General features: G+C 47.2%; 1 protein-coding gene across 4 annotated transcripts in view; it reads right to left on the bottom strand.

Moving 5' to 3' along the window:
• The window catches only part of Gfrl (Glial cell line-derived neurotrophic family receptor-like), a 366205-nt gene that overhangs the window by 8924 nt on the left and 335345 nt on the right, over positions 1–21936 (bottom strand). For 3 of the 4 annotated variants that reach the window (XM_025299230.1, XM_025299233.1, XM_025299234.1), the window contains 4 exons: positions 21885–21935; positions 18597–18813; positions 17720–17865; positions 16912–17040 (listed from right to left, as the gene is read on the bottom strand). In XM_025299230.1, coding sequence (XP_025155015.1) covers positions 16912–17040; positions 17720–17865; positions 18597–18813; positions 21885–21935 — 543 coding nt within the window. The remainder of the gene's footprint in view (positions 1–16911; positions 17041–17719; positions 17866–18596; positions 18814–21884; position 21936) is intronic. The other variant, XM_025299232.1, reaches the window with a different exon arrangement.

The raw sequence follows: 21936 nt of genomic DNA, 5'->3' as shown, positions 1-21936 counted from the left end.
TGGATAGTGAGCCGAAAGATTACCCAACGTCGAATACGTAGCGTAAAACTGAACACTTTTTCAACAATGACATCAGCCAGATCCGCCAATTTTACAAAATGGTTGATTCATAATCGGCGACATGTGTATGCAAGTTTCAACAAATCAGATATATATATTTTTAAGAAATATTGTTTTAAATATGTATAAAATAGTGTATAAAATAGTGTACTCGTGCAAAACTTCAAAAATTTCGAAAAAATTGAAAAAATTGATTTAAGCTAAAAATGACAACAGATTTCTTCATATTTTGACGTAAAAAATAACTATAAAAAATTGGAAACAAATCGGCGTCTGACATTCCCCGAGGTTTACTTGTCAGAATTAGACGCGAGTTCGCCAGTCGAATCGTGATTGCAAATGATGAAAGCGTAATTCTAAAATCGTACGATTCTATTGAGAATTCAGATTTGACTGTAAATTCGAGGCAAGTTTCGAAGAACAGGTGGCTATCGATACGGTGACGATGGAGCTTCCGAGAGAGGTCCTTGTAGTCCTAGAACGCGAAATATGTTCCGATTTACTTCGCTGTCGCGCGATCGGCAAAAAAGCCGCGTTAAGAAACTCGTCGTCTTTTCTTGGGGATACATCGTTAACGAGATCCCCGCTCATATTTCATCGCCGGTCTATCTCATCGAAGCGAGCGGCGAGTCTTCGACTATCCAACGATCTCACCATTCTTCTGCGTCTGTCTTTTGCCCGAGGGCAGAAATCTCTTCAGCCCGAATCCGGGCTCCCGGCTTCGTGCCTCTCGTCCCTTTTTCCTCCCATGCCGCGTCTGCTCGCTCCTTCATCTCCCTCTCCTTCTTCTCCGGCAGACGGTCTTAGCTCGTTCGGGTAATCGCCAGATTTGGCGAATCTTAAATCTCGCGCGTCGACGCTAATCGTCATCTGGTTTAAAGGGCGCCAGCGGGAGAACCACCGCGGCGGTTATTCTCTCGCCGGCACCCTTCGAGAATCCGAAACGGCTAAGAGGATTTGCTGCGGCTTGTAAGTGGCCCCGTATTGCTTTTCGCAAGATTCCTCGCGATATTTCCGTCGAACCGGCGCGGCGCGCCGGCGACGACGCCGCGGCGGAGAAACTTTCCATTCGTCTGTCGAGGCCGAGGCAAAGCGATTACGCGGCCGATATGTCTAATTTCGCAACACTGAGAATCGCGGCGCGAAATCGCGCGTTACCCTCTTCACGAATCTCCCGATTCCTGGCGTTTGCCGGGAGGTTAATATTTATTCGTAAATTCCAAGCGGTCGCTGAACGCTTGATATTTTTGGCCGAACTGCTATAACAAGCAGAGCACCGAGCGTGCTTGTTCTCACGGGAAAGCCGAAATTGTCTGCGCGCACGTGGCAACGAGATTTCGAGCCGCGAAAGTCGCGTCTCGGACACTGAATTATTTGATTAATTTACCGTCGCATTAACGGCGTTATTATTTAAACGAACTGTCGCGGTCACCGTAAGTGTTTGCAACGTGCCTGAATTAATATTAATGGTCGGATAGCAGGATTATAGCGCAAAACTCGGGACGTAACGTTCAATTATGGGCCGCGCGGCGAACGTTGCACTACGAAGCCGCATGCATCTTGTATAAAGCTGCATAACGAGCGTTATCGGCTTTGCCGTGTTTCGGCCGAAGAAAGCGACTAAGAGGATTTGCGGAGGTTCGCGGCCGAACGATCAAGGTCGCCGCAAGTTACATTGCCGTATTCGCTCGTAAATTATCTCCTCGTTCGCGGCGTCGAGCGGAGCAGACATCGAGCGCGTTTTTCGCAATTGTGCGCGCTACCTCCATTGTCGTGTTCGCTTTTACCTCCATTGTAGCGACGCAAATTTGTCAGAATCGATGCTCGGACCGTTGCATCGGGAATCTCGCGCGTTAGTGACTCACCATCGAACTGATAGCTTTCCGTATCAGCGAAATTTACATCGAACAGAGATCGAGCGAGTTAAGCCGAACAAATCGAGCGACATTCGTGTGTTTCTCTCGAATTTTCCGACGACCCACGATGTGTAATACGCTGAACATAAAGAAGTCGCAAGCGCAAAGACGACGGATTTGAAGAATTCGTCACGCGCGCGCGATATTAATGAAAAACACGCGGGAGTGGCCGAATACGCGAATGTTTCCTTTCCATTTCAAAACAATGGCAGGCAGTATTATTTACGAGATTGCATCGCAAAATTCTCCGCGAGCTGCAACTTCAATAAGACACTGTGTGTATATTTCACATCGGGATGATACGTCACGTCATACGTTGCGCGCGTATCAAGGGCCGTGAAAAATATTATTTTTAATATTCCGGCATACGCGCCGGTAAACAAGCGGACAATGCTCGCGCCGGGGAACAAAAGGAACCGTGCCGGCAAATTGCCCCGCGTCCGAATCCCGCTCCAATTTACCGTCTGAAAAGGTATTCTGCATAATGGAGCCGCGGCCGAAATCACGTTAATTCTAAAAAACAATCGGCACGAAAGCGGCCCGCATCGTTACCGGGTTTGTTGCGAGCGCTGGCTGGCTGGCTGGCTGGCTGGCTGGTTAGCCGGCTGGATGGCTGGCTGGCTGGCTGGCTGGCTGGCTGGGTAGGTAGGTAGGTAGGTAGGTAAGTACGTGCGAACACACAGTGGCGATAGTTTGCGCGAAAACTTTTAAAGTAAACGAAACGAGTCGAAAGTAGTCGGCGGGGAAAAAAGGTAGTAACGGCGGCCCGCCAGTAAATTCGCCGAGAGGAGAAAAAAGAGTGGTAACGTGGCGGCGTGACAGGGCCGTCTTTTTCGTGCGAATACGTCGCTTTGTAACCGGTCCCGACCGATTCCGTCCGTGTTGCGTCGCGGTGCGCTCTCGATGCCTCTCGATAACATGCACTATTCATGCGCTATCGCAGAATATCATTCATATTTAATCGTCAATGGATCGCACAGCCGAGCCGAGTGAATAATTAACGAACGGTGCGAGGTTATGAACAATCGCCATTAAAATGCAGGGCTGGGAAATCTCCCAAGTTAGCTCAATCAGAGGTGTTGCGGCTCGGCGTGTGTATTTACCCCCTTCTAAAATTTCATCGAGCACGCGATATATTTGTATCGCGTAAACATAATGCCGAATATAAACGCGAAGCATGCTGCTTGATGCGATGCATTAGTTAACGATTAAAGCTCGTGCGAGCGAGAGCGATGACGGATGTTGTAGTCAAATAATATTTGCGGTGGAGCGGTTTAGCAGCGTTCGCAAATTATCATTTGATTCACTTACTTACGTTGCGTTAATAACGGCCGAAGAACAATTTATATATCTTCGTGCTGCTATATACACGAAGAGGTTAGATCTTATTTTAAACGCGCGCGATAAGAAATTTCTGCCGGGAACAGAGCGGAACGCGGTTGCATGTCGAGCTCGGGGCTCCGAAGATTACGAGAGCAGCCCTGCCAGTTGCAGCCTGCACGAGTTGCTTCCCTTTAAATCGGCGAAAATAAGGGGTTTGCGTGTTAAAGGGTCTTTCCCGTTGTTCCGCGTGTTCGTTCTTAAACTCTAAAGCCCTCGAGGCGTCGACGCCACGTTGGACTGTTCTAAAAATGGAAGAGAAATTTCGTACACCCTCCACGCGAAGATCGACTGTTTGCAATGCGAGGAATTACTCGCCACTTAGCGCTCGCGACTGAATATTGAGTGGGAAACGAAATGAAACAGTTAGTCTCGTAATCCGTTACGTTTCCTGCCTTGTGTAGAGCTGTCGTTCCGTTTCGAAAATGCGGATAATGAAATCGAGTTAAGACGATCCTCGCGAACGCTGTTCGAAAGCGGCAGTTTGGGAGAAGGAAGGAATCCGGAAGATCCGAAGGAAGTAAATCGAGCAATTTATGACAATGATAAAATGGCGTTTGTAATTACGCCACGATATTCTCTGCGCGATGGAAAATAATCGCTGGAGACTGATTGATAACACTCTGACAAGTTTTGTATCCTCCTTTCGCGTACAATTTCGCGAAACGAATTGAATTTCTTTTTTGAAGGATATCATAGTCAGAGAAAAAGCTCTCTCTCTCTCTCTCTCTCTCTCTCTCTCTCAGTATTGCATCTTTCGCCTTTTCTTTTTTGCATCTTACATCCATCCCAGAAACAGAAAACTGATGCTTGCCGCCGTTCTTCACTTGTCATACAGATTAACTTTCGCTCGAGCTCGAAGACAATGTCTCTCGTCACGATGATCTATAAATTTCACGAATGAATCCTCAATTCCAGGCGCAACGGTCTCTCGCTCACCAGCAGCGCGGGAGTCTCAGCTTTGCAACACTTTTTATCGGAAGTCGTTGCGACGTCTACAAACGAAGATATCGACGAGCGTTATCGAGCGAACTGCGCGGCGCTCGATCGCCTCTCGACGCTGCCGACTTGGGGACTCGGCGGCAGCGGCACCCATCGCACCGATGCCGCTATTATATAAGCGTGGATGGGAGCGCGCATCCGCATTCCGTAGCAGCCCTTCCAGGAAGCCTGCGTAAACATACCGCGACAAATGGCCGCCGCCGCCGCCGCGTAAGCGGCCTTGTCCCCACTTCCGCTAAGGTCACCGCGCGTGGCCTCTCGACTCCCCGGACTTTTCGACCGCGCTCGGTCCACCACTTCGTCGTCCACGCGCGCCACTGCTCGTCGGTGTGTTAATGTACGAGTGCTCGCTTTCAGACGAATACCTTCGGAGAGCCGTAACTCGCGAACGGATCGATATAGAGTGCGGTCCGGCAATCGCTACAAATGCTTTGAAGCGTTTCTCTTTCTCGTTCTATTTCTCGGATGCAAACGAAGAGAGAGAGAGAGAGAGAGAGAGAGAGAGAGAGAGAGAGAGAGAGAGAGAGAGAGAGAGAGAAGTAAAAACGCTTCGAAGCTTTTGTAGCGATTGATGGACCGCACCCATAGAGAGACGAAACAAAAAGCGCTCTTCGACGCAAGAGACCCCGCGCGTCACTGTGACGTTATTTCATGTATTCGAAGAACGCAGGCGATCGATAGATTCGACGAAGTTACTTGTACGCTCGTACATTCGAAACGCGAGCTCCTGTCGTCTTGAGACTTGAATACGTATAAACGTATGCTGATGAAGGTTTAGACAAATGAGCAGCTCGGTAACATGATTGATACTATTAGATTATACGATAAATAATTTCGAATTTCTTATCGGAAAATTCAAATGGAAGATTCCAAATAACTTATACACGACACAATGATTAAACAACGGATAAAAGCCCGGATAATATTCTGTCGTGTGTAAAAATGTGAACGGAAGATACTCAATGTATATCCACTTGTCAATTCCACTTGTCAGGTCACTTGTCAATTAAGTCGACACTCTAAGCTGCGAGATACTGGTCAATTATACGAGGAAATAAGAAGCTTAACATCTTGAAAAGGACCAATGCTGAGAACAATATTTCTACAAAAATATCGAATCACCCGACGGGAACAACGATATCGAAAGCAAATTTCGACTTGACCCGAAACTCTACGGCAAATCGACTTCCCGTTTGTAATTCTTTAATATACCGTATTAGATTTAGATTTTAAAAATTAAATATTCTTTTTAATATCGTATTAAAAAGCATCGCATTGTAACGTACATCTTCGATAAAATTGAACCGTTAGTTAACATTTCATACGCTCGAGACGGAAATGAGCGCGATGTCAAACGCGTCGATGTTAAGCTCGCGGTGTCACAGCTCATTAGGCCGTCGTGCGATAATTTTCAGGCAGGTGCACGCGCGCGAATTGACTCGCGTATCAAGCCCGCTATAAAGCGGTACGGCTGTCGTCGGCCTGATAACCGGCGCGGCTCGTAAATCGCGCGCGGGAGCACTTTCCACACGGCGAGGGGTCATCGGGGCGCGCGCAGCGCGACTGATAAAAAGCAGCTTCCGCTTCGTCTTGCTGTCGCTGGAGCGGCAGCTGATAGACGGGCGGCGGGAGGATCGCGTCGTTCGTCGAAAGCGATCGGCGCGGTGCGTGAGCGGAATGCTCGCGCGAGCACGTAGCGCGAATACGTGTTCCGCTGTGTGACGACAGCTCGTTTCTCTCCTCGTCACATTGGCAGCCCCGGCAATACGTATACGTAAGGAGCTATTATCAGGAGCGCGTCTCTCGGTGAGGATGGCGGCGGCGGCGACGGCGACGGCGTCGTCATTCTCTCGAGCGTACGCGAAACGTCGGAGAGCGGATAACGAAATCCAGACGAACGTTCGGGTAAGCGCTGTAAATAGGACGAGCCGGCGGCGGCGCGCGGTCTAACGCGAATTCTTCCGAGTGACAAATTTGAGAATCGTTGGGAGATCGAAGGAGAACGGGTGGCGCGCTTATCGCGCAATCGCATGTGCGTCTTACCGGAATTTTATCGCGCGTCCTTTACTCGGTTGTCCGCAAATTTATTCCCGAACGGAGGAGAGGAGCATTATAAATCGCGGCTGTAAAAGCGCTCGGAACTTCCACGGCGTAAGGAAGTAAGGATCCAGCTTGAGAAAGAGAAGAGAGGGCGTATTCATTTTCCGTTAATATCCGGGGTGAAATGTGGGGAAAGCACCCCGGAGTCTCTTGGATCTAAGAACGGTGCTTTTTTTAATGATCATTCTTCTTAAGTAAGGCAACCGGTCAATCATTTCTCGACTTTTGCCAACGAATTTACTCCTGTTTGCTGTTTTCCTCTTTCCCGGAAGACATCTTTTTCCCTGACGGTACGTATAGGCGTTAAAGGCGTTTTCAGCTCGCAGGCAGCGACTTATGGACGTCGCAGTCGGCAATCGCCATGCAGCGAGTTTCTAGCATCATGCAGAAATGCAAGAAAGGCACTCGGATAGTTCGATGCTCTCATGCATCTTCGATGAAGCTCGCAAGAAACCTCGGGATATCGCTCCCGCACCCTCTGTCTGTCCCCTCCCTCCCGCGCGCCCGCCGTAATAAAATTGGGATCGATCTCTTTATAACGGTCGAGACGACGCACTGTGCCGCCTCTAAATTATAAATTAGAATATCAAACACAACGCACCGGTTGTGCGTCGTCCTTGCCCGATTGGGATATTTACGATCCCGCGGACGACAAGCTGAAAATTTCCACGTGCGCATGCGTGCGCGCGCGCGCGTTCGCTGCGAGCGAAGCACTCGGCGAATGTCAAACGGGCACGTTGACTTGTTATTTAATAATTACTCGCGCAGACGTCGCGCGATTCTCGCGGAGTCGCGCCATGAGTCTGTCGTGGATGAATTAATTAGTCGCATGTAGCGCTTGTAAGTACGAGCTACGTTCAATATTAGTCTTCCGAATGAGAAGCGCAAATTGTAACTTTAAGTAACACTCGCCGAGAGTATAATTTAAAAGCGTGCGCTGTAACACGGTGTAACATTCGCTGCGGCTCTTATTGAATCAGTAAATCGTTTCTCACGCACGTGTCTCTTAGAGTGTCAAAGAACAAGTAGTTCGTTCGATCCGACATTATCCGAGCAAAAAATCGTTAGGGTCATCCTCATGAAGCATAGGGCCCCGATAAGGTTGAAAGTAGGATGCCCTAAAAAGGGATGCGTCATTATCACCTCAGGCCTCGAGATGGATTTTTTAGGGATATCTTAGATTTTACGAAATAGGGCTTTGATAAGGAAAACTGACGAGGATTAGAAGGATTTATTGGGGATGCCTCAGATTTTACGAAATTTAACTTGGAAAACTGATGTTAGACCTTAGAAGGATCTTTTAAGGATGTTTTAGATATACAAGATCAAGTTTTGTTATAGAAAATTAATAAGATTAATTTTCTTTAACTTAAAATTCTGATCGAAGATCGTATGTATTATAAAGTGCTGAGAATTAATGCGTGCATACGAATAACATCCAAATTCCGAACTAACCAAACCGCTTCATGTTATCACGGACGAGCAAAAGCATAGCGGCCCATCACTCCACAGACATTCAACTGTCTAAGATCGTCTAAGTCAGTCATGTGGAGCAGGAATGATTTTAAGAAAATTGACTTTTGGCCAGCTTTTCAGGCCGAACATCCCACAGTGCGACGTCTCCTGCGGCGCACAATGCTCCGGCGACGTCGGAGCGTTAGGCGGCCCTGTCCGATAGGTTGACCCATTAAGGTATTGATACCCTATCTCAATGAAGACGACGATATCGCGCGAACGGCTAGACCGCGTCATTTCGGGGCCCATCGACTCGGTCGATGGACAATCGGCGAGCATCGAAATGTAGCGATCCTCGGCCGTGCCTGTCGGGGAATCTAGGACGAGTCCCCTAAGGTTCGCGTACAGAACTGCAACGAATTGGACGGTATCGCGCGCGCGTCACTTGACCGGCCGCCAGAAATCGATTTTTCGCCGTTGAAGTTAACTCCGCTCGCGATCTCTTATGGATCGCGATACGAGAGCTCTGACAATTTCGCGTGACGTGCGCGGACCGTCGAAACGGCGCATCGTCGACAGAAGACGGCGACTGAGAGCGACGGTGTGTTTTATTCGTCAGGGTCTTTATTAGGTCAATTATCTCGCGCCCGTCATTGCGCTATTATCAACGTCGCTCGATCGCGAGCGTCGGACCGCACAATGCGCCGTGATTATCCGCGCGGAAAAAGGAACTGACGCTCAGTTCGGCGCGAAACATAGATCTGAGTCTTTGTAAATTTCATGCGTTCGAGATTCTCCAGGCAGGGATCGAGCCGCGAAGCAGCGAGAAGCGAAACAGGGTTCTCTGCCCTTTCCTCCGATACCCTCCTATATCCTCGCAATAAAAATCTTGCACGACTGTCGTAAAGTAATTTGGCTTAACAAGACACGACGGAAATGTCCTTCGTTTCGTCTTGGGAGACTATCGTTTGCCCGCTCCATTGTTTCAAGTCTCTCGCATTGTTCGATCTGTCGCGACTCGAGACATTGGCCGAACATCGGAGCAGACGCAGGTGTTCCACATAGATAGCGAGCATTGGCACAAGGCCAATAAAGGCACCTATACCCTTTCGCCCTCCGTGCCCCTCCATCCCTCATATTTCCTATTGCCTTCCACCGGCGCGCGTTCAACATCGCATCCTAGTATCGATCTCAAAGCTACCGCGACTTTTCATTGAATCTCCATGTGTCACTTGAGAGGCGGTTTTTGCCGACCATCGTTTGCTTCCCTGATCGATGATGAAGAAATGTCAGAAGGCCAATACTTGTCTGGACAAGGATAAAAGGAGTAATCAATTTCCAGCAAAAGTATAATCATATTAAAAATAAGCCGAGATAACGAAAGTGGCAACATCCCCTTCTTGAGGATAACCGCCGCTTTTATTCCCGATTCCGCAATAAAAATATGCTGTCCTGAGCCTTGAGTCAACTTTCTTAACACTATGCAACTAAACAGGAAACTTCCGATTTGATGATGACTGCGCGGACGCATCGCTTCAGCAGCGAGAAAAAGTTATTCACTCAAAACGGCTAAATCGGTAGTCTTTAATTTTGATAATTTGTCCAAATTACTAAGATCTCTTTGTCGGGGTGCAATTTCTCTCGAGTCTTCTCGGTGGCGAGGAGAGAGGTGAGAGAAAATAAAGTAGAGTGTAGCTGAGGGCATAGCTGCGCTTTTCTCGAGTCAACTCCTCGCACGACAGTTGCTTTATGAGACGGATGCTTTATCGCGACTGTCAAAGTGCTCGATTTCTCGCGTATCGTCGCGCGCTATGGCGTAGGAGCTGTCGTCTCGTCTTTTTCTTTTCTGTTTTTTGCCTCTCCTTTTTTTGTTGTCGCAATCGTTACAGCCGTGAGCGCGTTTAGCGGCAACGTTAAGTGCGACGAGCCGCGCGACAGGTTTTAACGAGCTCCAATTTTTCCGGCGATTTTTTTCTTAATAACGATACAAAGGGGTGGAACAATTTAACGACGACGACGAGGACGACGACGATCCACTAGACGTCGCGACGCCGAGCGAATCAGATGGGTGACCATCCGCGAATAGACCAAGAGGATGGAAAAGAAAAGAGGAGTCGAAGGAGGCTCCGCGACGACGTCGAGATGGCTCTCTGAATTATTAGAGATTCCGAACGCGCGTGTTCTTTATTTCTGAATCCTGAATTCTCCATCTCCGTCATCATGATACCCGTGAGCAGGATATTCCGTTTTCAGATTTTCCCGGACGATTGCCCCTTTGCGCGAGCAGTGTCTGATATTCGTGAGAAATTTCCATAACCTAAAAGAAATTATACTCGGATCTGTTTTAAGAAAATTCCGGGAAAAATTGAGGAAAGGACGATGAAATTACGTGTTTTCTGTTTATACCCGAGCGAAAATTGTCAATTTGAGAAATTTGCTGCCAATTGTTTCAATTCGTTTTACATACATTCTCGAGAAAATTTAATAATTTTGAAATTTCCAAAGGTCCAAATAAGTTAACAAAAGTTAGGGCACTATTATAGCAATATATTCTTGATAATAAATAAAATAAAAAAGTCAAATACTATTTTTTCTTTCGACGAATAGTTAACGAGAGATATCGTAAGTTAAATGTTGAAAAACTTACCAAGTTGTCCTTAAATATTCCAAAAAATATTAGGCAAATAAAAAAATGTTTCAGACAAAAGTTGTGTAAAATTAATTGATAGAAAAAGAAGATACAATAAAAAATTGGGCTTTCTATTTAAAAGAATTAAGTTGACCTTCAACTGACTTTGAAAACGACCTCCAAATAAAAAACTGATAATGCCATTCTCTTTCCCCTTCGAAATCATGGAACACGTGTTTTAGCTTTTTTTAATATCCTTCATAATTTTCGAGATTTTTTAATGCGACACTTAAAACGGACAACCTGTATATATGTGAAACGTCTCTCGACATATCACCGGAGATGACACGTTCGGTCGGCCAAGATCAAAGTAATGACGAGCGTACGCGTGGATAATGCAGGAGCATCCGGAGATAGCACATAGTCGAGACGTAAAGATGGTGGCGTTGAATTATTGTTAACCTCGTAAATGTAGTCCGGCAGCTGTCGTCGGCGCTTGTCGCTGAATGCGACAAGGCATTCCGGTAAAATATGCGAATGCATAATTGAAAAACGACGCGAGGCGTCGGCGAACGTCGCGGCTTTTTCGCCGTTTCTCGAACTGCCGTAAGACGGGATTAAGCTGCGACGGGGTGCGGCGGGGGCAACTTGGCGTCGCACTGAATAAAGATCGCGGTATCATTCGGCATTCCCGACGGAATAATTCCTTGGTTCTTGTTGCGATATTCGCGCGACTCCGAAATCTATCTTCAGCCCGGCGCAAAGTGAAATTCGGCGCTCCGATGCGCGGTCTAATTTTATTTTACGATATCGCGGTTCCCTTTTATGCCGTTTCTCCGGGCGGAAACGTAAAATAATAAACTTTCGGCCTTTTGTCACGGGAATTCATGTGCCGCGTTCCAGAGGAAACTGGGAACGGCGGAAAAACCAATTCTGAATGAATGAAAACGGTCAAATACACATCAATTCAGGCGCATTTTTTCAAGACGAGTGAGCAATTATGAAACCGTAAACCTCAAACTTAACAACGAATGGCGCGGGAGGACATTTGTCAATGAGAATCTAACGGACTGGAGTAAAATTTGAATAACATTATATACGTGCATTTGTCGAAAAGACAGAAAAAGATTATCCGTACGGATTACTATATTAAATAAAAATATATGTGCCTTGAGAGGACCAAATTAGAGCTTGTTCGGCAGCTCGCGCGGAAATTCACACACAACCGTCCGAAACAGAGAAACTACCGGCGAAAATACACACGAAAAAAGAAAGAGAAAAAAGAATCCTTTCAGCAATTTCAATTGAGCGTGCAATTTGAGGTATTTTGTCCAAGCTGCAACGTCGGGGTGATATCGAGGAAGCGTAATTGGCTGCAGCAGAATCTAAGAGCGCGGTATTGATATCGAATTAGGTCGGATTATCGAACACGCTCGAATAATCACAGAAAACTCGTATAAAACGGACTAAAATAATGATCGCGCGGGCGAGATGAGCACGGTATCGTGCTTCTAATTAAAGACAAACGATACATCGTCTCCTCTCGACGGCAGCCGCTCGATCCTAGCTGACAAACGACGACGGTGATTCGAGTAATGATTCGTGCGGGATGTCCGTGTAAGTCGTAAAGTTCACACGAGCCTCGTCGAATCGCATAAATCCCGCCGCTCGGACGGGACAGCGGGGGAGGAGGGAGGGAGGGAGGGAGGATGATAGCGCGAGCGGGGCGGGAGCGAGTTGTGGGGTGGAAAGTGAAAGATGAGGGAAAGTAAGACGAATGCCGGGCCGGCGAGAAAGAAACGAGCGATTTCGAGTCTTGCCGGAGAGCAAAGACGGCATCGCGGTCCTCCGCTATATTAGCAAAGTTTTATGACGTATGTAGCCGCGACGTGCCGTCGCTGGGGGAAAATGCAAGTTTCCGTTTTCCCGCCCGCCCGCCGGCCGTTCTACAGTGCAGTCCATTGCCGCTGCCACCGCCGCTACGAGTCCCTCGGGTTTACGGACACGGCGAGTCGGAGGTTGAGATGACGTTGGGGACGGACCGCGGGCCGACTGCCAGAGAAACTTGCGCGAATCTGGAAATTTTGAGAATCGCTTCGTGCCGCAAGGTTCGAGCCGGTCCGACGTCTCAGTCGCCGCCGGAGTAATCGACGTGTGTGGAACTAGCGAGCGATCTGATACTTTGGTTAGCGAATATTCTTATAACTAGCGATTGTTTGGGGCAATGTTGCGGGCAAGTCTATTTTTTGTCTAATTATTCGGTCAATTGACAAGTTCGGTTCGGTGGCACACTAGGAAAAAAAATTTAGTATCTCTAACAAAACTGTTTAGTTGAGGCATTTTTTAATAGCAACCAAATATCTTGTTTTATATAACAAAATATTTAGTTGTCTCAACTAAATATATTTGTTCTCTGGACCATGATTTTGTTCTTAGACTTCATATATAAAAATTAAGCATTTTAGTTATTTTGTCCATAAAAATTATATAATAACGAAATATTATTTTACATAAACTAAAATAATGCCCAATGGATACTGTTTTGTCTTTCTGTGCACTAAAATTTAGATTTTATATATTAAGAAAAAATTATAGTATTTTTAACAAAATTCATATAGTTAAAGCTTTTTGGTTGCTGTAACAAAAGTATTACGTTATACGAACAAATCGTAATCAAACAAGATATTTGTTTACAGGAACTAAACAGTTTTGTTGGGCATATTTTAACCAAATTATTTTGTTGTTACAACAAAATTTTGGTTCACGCAATAACACATTTTTCCTAGTGCACGTCGGTCATTTTCTGCGAGAGAGATAAGTGAATGTTGATGGGACGTCGGTGATGGACAATCACTTGGCTGAACGAACAATTTGTTTCCACTATCGGAAGCGAAATTGAATTGGACTTAAAAGTCGAAGTGAATCTCCTGATGATCTGACTCGCGCGGAACTTGACACAGAAATGACTTAAACCGAATCTCACGCCCTTCGAAATAACCGAGTAGAGAACATACAGAAATCTTCCGGTGCAGCCAAAATTAGTCGCAATCGTCCTCTCGTAAAAGCACTATCGCCATCATAAAGTCCCTTAGCGTTGATATATCACGTCCTCTCTGATTTGATCAGCAGTAAAGATATCACGTTGTTCATAGTGCGACTTAAACAGGCTCTTTAGTCCCGGAGAAGTTTAAAACGCCCGGCAAGACTCGTGGCGGTCTCGCGAATTTAATTATCCGTTCAATTAAATCCAAAGATCGAACGCTGCGACAAAGAATTAAGAGCGCACGGGATACAGTTGCAAAAAATGCAATAGGAAAGTTGAATTATCCATCTTGCCTCGAACTCTCCTGAGGTGGCTCTCCAGGCAAGGGTGAGGGAGGAGGAGGAGGAGGAGGAGAAGGAGGAGGAGAAGGAGGAGGAAGAGGAGGAGGAGGGGAGTGGAGAGCAGTCTTCCATCAGTGATAACGGTCATCTCGAGGCCAGTAAGTCCACTCAATTCCCTAAACTCGCCTTTCTCTCCGCGTTGCTTAGCGCGATCCTCCGATCTCCGGCGAGGCTCAATCTATTTATCTATATATCTATCGTACGGCGTCGCCCGGTCGACCATTTCGTTCGGATCGAAATTCGCTATCTCTCCCGCTGGTAACGGCAGAAACGAATTCCCGTAATCCCGTCAGACATTCTCCGTCGGGCCGTTATTTAAAGCCATCCAACGGACATTCGATGAGCGAAGTTATCAGCCACGAAATGACATCGGTTGCTCTTGTTTCGAAGGTTATCGGGAAATGCTGACTGCTCCGTTCCATTCGGCCGCGCGAAAATGTGTTGTTTAATTATTTGAAAATTAAATACGCTACTTTTATATATATGTATGGTCCGACACACGCGCAAGCCCGCTATTGAGCGCTGCGTTCTCTCTCTCTCTCTCTCTCTCTCTCTTTGCCCCTGTGGGAAAATTCAGCGAGCGGGATGCAAATTAATCGCCGCACGCCATAGAAAAGGGCTTAATCGAAAGTCATCGCTATCCGTTCTCCGCGGAAGGATATTAATGCGGAATGATGAGGTTCGTGCGATTGCAATGGCAATTAATTCCCGAAATTCAGCGCTCTGCAATGGCGCTCTTGCGAAAATTCAATGTACCGCCGCCGAGTGTACGCGAGATGGCTCGAAAAAATCCCCGCCGGAAAATTCCCCGCGCTCGACTCTCAGCTCGCAGGGGCGCGCAATTTTTCGCCAATGTCATTTCGCATCGATCGATTGTGACGCATCTCTCCTCGGCACCCTGTATGTCACTAAATGCATGGTGCTTTCTGCTCGCGACACGCATTTCGCACCGTCATACGGGTTCCCGGGGCGATTTCCAATCTGTGATCAAGCGTCGGTCCATTTGCAACTTGATGGAGGTATTCTGGATTCAAATTGGCGTGTTGTTTCGTCCGGGCGATCCGTCCTTTTTCCCGCGCGCGAATTTTTCGACGTCGCGGGAATGCGCGATTATAAAAATCCTCCCCACGTTGAATATTCGCGAAATACGCTCGCGAGGGCAGATGAATTCATTATAGGTTTCTGATAATTATGCCGCATGCGGATATAATTATCGTCGTGACACGGTTACTGATCGAATCACTCGTTATTTCGCCGGCAGTCCGAGGAAATAGTCGGCGAAATAATTATTACAAAAATATCAAATCCGTCAGGATAGGGCAGACGCGTATCTTGAATGTATGGCTAAAGATATATCGGGGATAAATGCAATAACTTATTAAATACATCGCCACTCACATTCCATCCACACTGAGAGAAAAGTATATGATATTTGGAACTATAATGATATAATAACTAAATTATAGTCCGAAATATCATATTTATAGTAAGTATCACCATAACATCATATAATATTTTCACTAAGTATTATAGTAAGTTAAACTAAAATTATTGTATGGATACAAATGTAAAATGGTAGGTAAAGTAAGTCTTTTATATAATCAATATTACCAGAATATTTGCTAAATGATGGCAGATGTAACTATATGAATGTTAAATCTCACTATATTTGTGAATGAAAAATTACCATATATGTGGTAAAAGTAACTAAACAATTATTTAAGACAATCATTGACTATATATTTGTGTTTACTCTACTATATTTTGCAGGTTCCACCAACTATAAAAATATGCAAGACGCCAAAATGAACTATAAAATATAGTGAGATTATAGTTAATTCAACTATATTTTCCCATCAGTGCAGGTCATTATTTTAAAAAAGCTTTCCACACGAAAGTTTTCATACTTCCTCAGGCAAACCTCGTAATCCGACAGACGCGAGATTTCTCACATCCTTCGGGAGCCTTTCTTCTAATTCGGAGCAGTCTTCGATCAATCTTGATCGACATGAGACGCTCGAGACGCACTTTCAACCTCGTCCGAGAGCGCCTCGCCGGCCCCTCGCATCTAATTTCAACCTCGGATAAACAACTTGGCCGCGCGACGACATATCGCGCGTACTTAGATCGCGACACCGCGTACGTAACTCGGCCATGAATCACGGACTTTTAATTACCCGGCGCGTGCATTTTAAGCGGCCGCATTATGCGTCCGTGACACGCGTGAGAGAGGGCACATTCTCGCGTGCAATAACCCGCGCGCGCGCGCGCGAGATCGATCGGCGATCCGCGCGCTCCGAGATCTATCGCGGGGTGCGGGGCGAAATTCGGCAAGGAACGAGCAGATTAATCGGGCCGATGGCGCGATAGCCCGAGCGACGCCGAGATCCTCGCCGGGGAAATTAAAACTTTCGGCGAGGACCTCCGCCGTTATCGGCCCCCGACTTCCTGTCGGGAGCGCGCAAGCACGCACGCGCGTGCATCGAATCGCCGTCGTTCACGCGATCAGCTTTTCCTCGAGCCAGGGTCGTTACGAGACCTCCGCCAGCCCTCTGTGAAGCCCCTCCTCGACCGCGGCGCTTTTATCCCGCTGCTTAATCGAAACTACACTATCGAGATTCGAGAGTGCAGCGTGCACTTCAATTGCAATCTCGCACGAAGCATCGTCGCTCGACGGAGTCGAAGAAGGAGGAGGACGAGGGGGAGGAAGAGGAGGAGGAGGAGGAGGAGGAGTGCATCACGTCAAGTTCGACGCTCCCTCCGAGGAAGACGGATCTCACGGAGCGAGCGGCGCTTCCGCCGAACTGCGAGAAATAATCAGGACGAAGCAACGTAGCGCGTCTTCTTATTTTCTCGGAACGCGCAAGTTCCGTCGCCGCGTCGTTGCTCGCGAGGACTTTTTACGCCCGGCACCCCCCCCTGCGCACCCGGGACCTTCAATTTCCCCGGTGCGCTTGCGAAAAGACCCGTCCGAGATTCGCTTACCTTGACGCGCAGCAGGTGCTGCAGACTCTGCGCCTGGCTGCTATTTAAAGGTGGATTGTCGGTCCCGAGTCGCGCCACTGCAATCACGTTTTCTCGGGTCGCGTTGTACAGGAAGAGCGTGCATACTGTCTGCAAATGGCGAAAAAGACGTGGCTTGATATCAGGGTGGATACGTGGACTAGAGACCGAGACTAACGGAGAAAGAGGAGGAGGGAGGGAGGGAGGGAGGGAGATAGGTAGACGCGTCGCTGCTCGTCGCGCCGCGCCGCACCGCGCTGCGTCGGCCGGCCTTATTAAATTCCGCGCGGCCCGATTTACTTTTTAATCGGCAGCCGCGCGGTTTGACGAGCCATTACGTTTCTCTCATTGACGTTTCTCATTATCGGGACTTCGCGCGCTCGCTGATCGCCGCCCGAGACGCTGCGCATTAATTGCATTCTGGGAATGTCCCGGGACGCCCCCGTCGGCCCCCTCCCGTAATGAACGAACGAACGAACAAACGCCCGCGCCGCGCGCAAGCGAGTAACGGCGGGATGTAATAAATCCCGGAATAATCGTGATTTTAGTCTGTTTGCAGGGTCGACGGGCGGCGGCGGCGGCGGCGGCGGCGGCGGCGGCGGCGGCGGCGGTTTTCCGAAATAGTCTCCCAAACTCTGCATTCGCATAGACTTCTCTCCGGCGACGATCTGACGCGCACATGTCCCGTGTGGTTAGTCGGTTACACGGAGGCGGAGAGACGTTATTCCGCCGGTATTAACGGTTAATAGGTATAACGGCGTGCGGCGTGGCGGCGACGCGGCTCTCTCACCTGATTATTGACTTCCTGTTTCATGAAATTGTCGAGAGACGACACCGCGTCCAGCACGGTCAGGTTGTTGTGTTGCTTCAACAGGGTCTCGTCCTTCTCGCTATAGCCCAGGAACATGAAGACTCCGTGCGGTATACTGTACGTATCTGCGCGAATGAGAGAGATTACCGGTGAGAACGGCGAGAACGGCTCTCGCCATTCGCTAAGTGGTTGAGTTCAGCAGGGAAGAGGGAGGGAACGAGGGAAGGATCTCGTTTTAAGTGTGCAAGTGGAGCAAGTCGCGGTCTTAATTTTCAATAGATTATCCGAGACGCTTTTCCTCTATTAATCAGGGTCGACCTGGATATTCGAACATCCGTCTGTGATTATTCAACGTTTTCGTTCTGTCACTTATTAAATACTCGGTCCACCTTCTCGAGAATCTGCCTTTAGCTCTCTGCCAGACTGCGTTGTCTCCAAATTTACTACGTCTCCGCGAATGAAGATACTGTCCGATATCTTGAAAACGGGATCACAGACATATTGAATAGTTGGAATGCTCTGAGATGTGAAAAACGAGTTTTAGCCCGGCTTTAGAATTGAAGATAAAAATCCTCTTGGATTATTTTCATCGCGCCATTATTCTCCGTCCAAGCGATACCGCATTTAACCAGAACGATCTACATACATTCAATATTTCAATTATTCTCATTAAATTCCATGTTAATGGAGAAATATTAATGTGCGTATAATATGTAAAATTAATTATAACGCTTGAATAGACGCATGACAATAAGTTGGCAGATATACGCGCGGCGTTTGCATAATTCGTCGAATTTCGGCAAAAGTGCAAATCGACTTTTGTTTTTCTAGCGATAACAATTATGATGAGGATGACCTCGCTCACCGGGCGCAGGCCGCATGCATATGAAGCCGCCGCTGTAGCAAAGGCAAGGACCTCGATGGGCTTGATAGGCCGGCGCCTCGTGGTTGTAAAAGGCGAAGTCCGTCTTACACGGCGACATATCGACGCAGATGGTGTGACAGATGAGCGATAACGACGACTCCTCGCACTGGCAGAGCTCTGAGCACTCGGGCTCCTCCTCGCGGTACAGCTGCGCAGGTGTAACACGTTGCAATTGATGGCTTCGCCGTCATCAGCGTCGCGTCTCGAAAAGCGCCCGACGCAAACGCGATCATCGCCAGTCGCGCAGTCGCGGCTTACTTGCGTTCGATCTTTCCTGCGCGAATCTCGCCGTTTGCTTGTTATTCTCGAGCGCAAGTAATATGGAACTCAAGCCGGACTCAAGTCCACACATATTCGATATTTCGATTATTCCGCACTGAGAGAAAAGTATATGATATTTGGAGCTATAATGATATAGTAACTAAATTATAGTCCGAAATATCATATTTATAGTAAGTATTACCATAATATCGATAATAATTACGATATAGGCATAGTATAATCAACCATATAATATTTTACTAAGAATTATAGTAAGTTAAACTAAATTTATTGTATGGATTCAAATATAAAATGGCAGGTAAAAGTAACTCTTTTATAATCTTTTAAATAGTTAAACTCTTTTATATAGTCAATATTACCAGAATACTTGCTAAATGATGACAGATGTAACTTAATATGAATATTAAATCTCACTGTATCTGTGAATGTTAGAAATTACCATATATGTGGTAAAAGTAACTAAACAATTATTTAACTATAAAATATAGTGAGATTATAGTTAATTCAACTATATTTTTCTATCAGTGCGCTTAAATTTCATATTATCAACGTTAACACACGTTTTGATACACGCGCGAACCAATTACAGCGTTCAGCCGAGTGACGTGTAATCTCGTCGATTTGTAAATCGAATTCCAAGAGAATTACGCGCAACGTGTGCTTTACGCGTCATGCAACAAGCGTCACGCGATCTCTCCTCCTTGTCCACCCTCTCGAGACTCAGCATCGTCGATGTTCCGGCGACAAATTAACGGTGATGAGAGAGACTATACGTACAACGCGATAACACTTTTCTCGTCGGCGACAGTCTCTCAGTCTGCACGTGATGAAAAGCCGGAGAGACCCGCTGTCGACGACGACAACGAGGATGACGGAAGAGACAGAGACGCCGACGCGTCCGAAAAGAAATCGCGATCGATCCGCCCTCTCTCGCGCCCCTTTATGGTAAAATCCGTTAGTGTGCAGCAAATATCCGCTTTCCGCTGGCATCCTCGCGCCTACCCTCTCATACGAGACGCCCGCAAAATCCTCGCCCTTCCTTTCTGTCTCGCGAGCTCTGTCGACTCTCTCTCTCTCTCTCTCTCTCTCTCTCTCTCTAGAGAAGAGAAGAAAGAAAAAGAGAGAGAGGAGGAGAGAGAGAGAGAGAGAGAGAGAGCAGCGTGGCGCGGCGACGGGCGCTTTGCGTCGCGACGACGATCGCGAGAGACTCGGGAGATTGCAAGCGACTCACCCTTTTGGCCTTGCCCTCTCTTATGTATTGGGGACTCTGCCTCGGCTTTTGAACCGCGCAGAAGCCTGCAAACAGAGTGACGTGAGAGGCTGCCTTTCCCGCCAGATTGTTTCTCCGGCCCTTTATCAAGCCCCTTTTCCACCGTATCGCAAGCCCGGAGGCGATCTACCTAATTTGCCTCTCGATGCCGCAGACGAAAGAGATTAAAAATTCTCCTTAACAACCAAGAAAAGAAGGGGAAGGGGGGGGTGGGGGGGGGGGGAAATGGGGGGGGGGCACTTTCGGCCGTCAATCCCAGCGGGTCCCCGGCGGTCCTTTTTTCGAAAAAAAAAAAAAGCCGCCGACCGCCCCCTAAACAAAAACGCCGATTCAAAATCGGCCCCAAGTCCCGCGCCAGTTCGCCCGTCGGCGGCTTTAAACTTGCGTTCCGATCTTTCCTGCGCGAAATCTCGCCGTTTGCTTGTTATTCTCGAGCGCAAGTAATATGGAACTCAAGCCGGACTCAAGTCCACACATATTCGATATTTCGATTATTCCGCACTGAGAGAAAAGTATATGATATTTGGAGCTATAATTGATAAGTAACTAAATTATAGTCCGAAATATCATATTTATAGTAAGTATTACCATAATATCGATAATAATTACGATATAGGCATAGTATAATCAACCATATAATTTTTACTAAGAATTATAGTAAGTAAATACTAATTTATTATGGATCAATATAAAATGGCAGGTAAAAGTACCTCTTTTATAATCTTTTAAATAGTTAAACTCTTTTATATGTCAATATTACCAGAATACTTGCTAAATGATGACAGATGTAACTTAATATGAATATTAAATCTCACTGTATCTGTGATGTTAGAAATTACATATATGTGGTAAAAGTAACTAAACAATTATTTAACTATAAAATATAGTGAGATTATAGTTAATTCAACTATATTTTTCTATCAGTGCGCTTAAATTTCATATTATCAACGTTAACACACGTTTTGATACACGCGCGAACCAATTACAGCGTTCAGCCGAGTGACGTGTAATCTCGTCGATTTGTAAATCGAATTCCAAGAGAATTACGCGCAACGTGTGCTTTACGCGTCATGCAACAAGCGTACGCGATCTCTCCTCCTTGTCCACCCTCTCGAGACTCAGCATCGTCGATGTTCCGGCGACAAATTAACGGTGATGAGAGAGACTATACGTACAACGCGATAAACACTTTTCTCGTCGGCGACAGTCTCTCAGTCTGCACGTGATGAAAAGCCGGAGAGACCCGCTTGTCGACGACGACAACGAGGATGACGGAAGAGACAGAGACGCCGACGCGTCCGAAAAGAAATCGCGATCGATCCGCCCTCTCTCGCGCCCCTTTATGGTAAAATCCGTTAGTGTGCAGCAAATATCCGCTTTCCGCTGGCATCCTCGCGCCTACCCTCTCATACGAGACGCCCGCAAAATCCTCGCCCTTCCTTTCTGTCTCGCGAGCTCTGTCGACTCTCTCTCTTCTCTCTCTCTCTCTCTTCTCTCTAGAGAGAGAGAGAGAGAGAGAGAGAGAGAGAGAGAGAGGAGAGAGAAGAGAGAGAGAGAGAGAGAGAGAGAGAGAGAGAGAGAGAGAGAGAGAGCAGCGTGGCGCGGCGACGGGCGCTTTGCGTCGCGACGACGATCGCGAGAGACTCGGGAGATTGCAAGCGACTCACCCTTTTGGCCTTGCCCTCTCTTATGTATTGGGGACTCTGCCTCGGCTTTTGC

The sequence above is a fragment of the Harpegnathos saltator genome, unplaced genomic scaffold (genome assembly GCF_003227715.2).
Source record: "Harpegnathos saltator strain DR-91 unplaced genomic scaffold, Hsal_v8.6 scaffold255, whole genome shotgun sequence".
Taxonomy (NCBI): Eukaryota; Metazoa; Arthropoda; class Insecta; order Hymenoptera; family Formicidae; genus Harpegnathos; species Harpegnathos saltator.
Note: the sequence above shows the minus strand (reverse complement) of the source record. Positions and strands in the feature narration are given on the sequence as shown.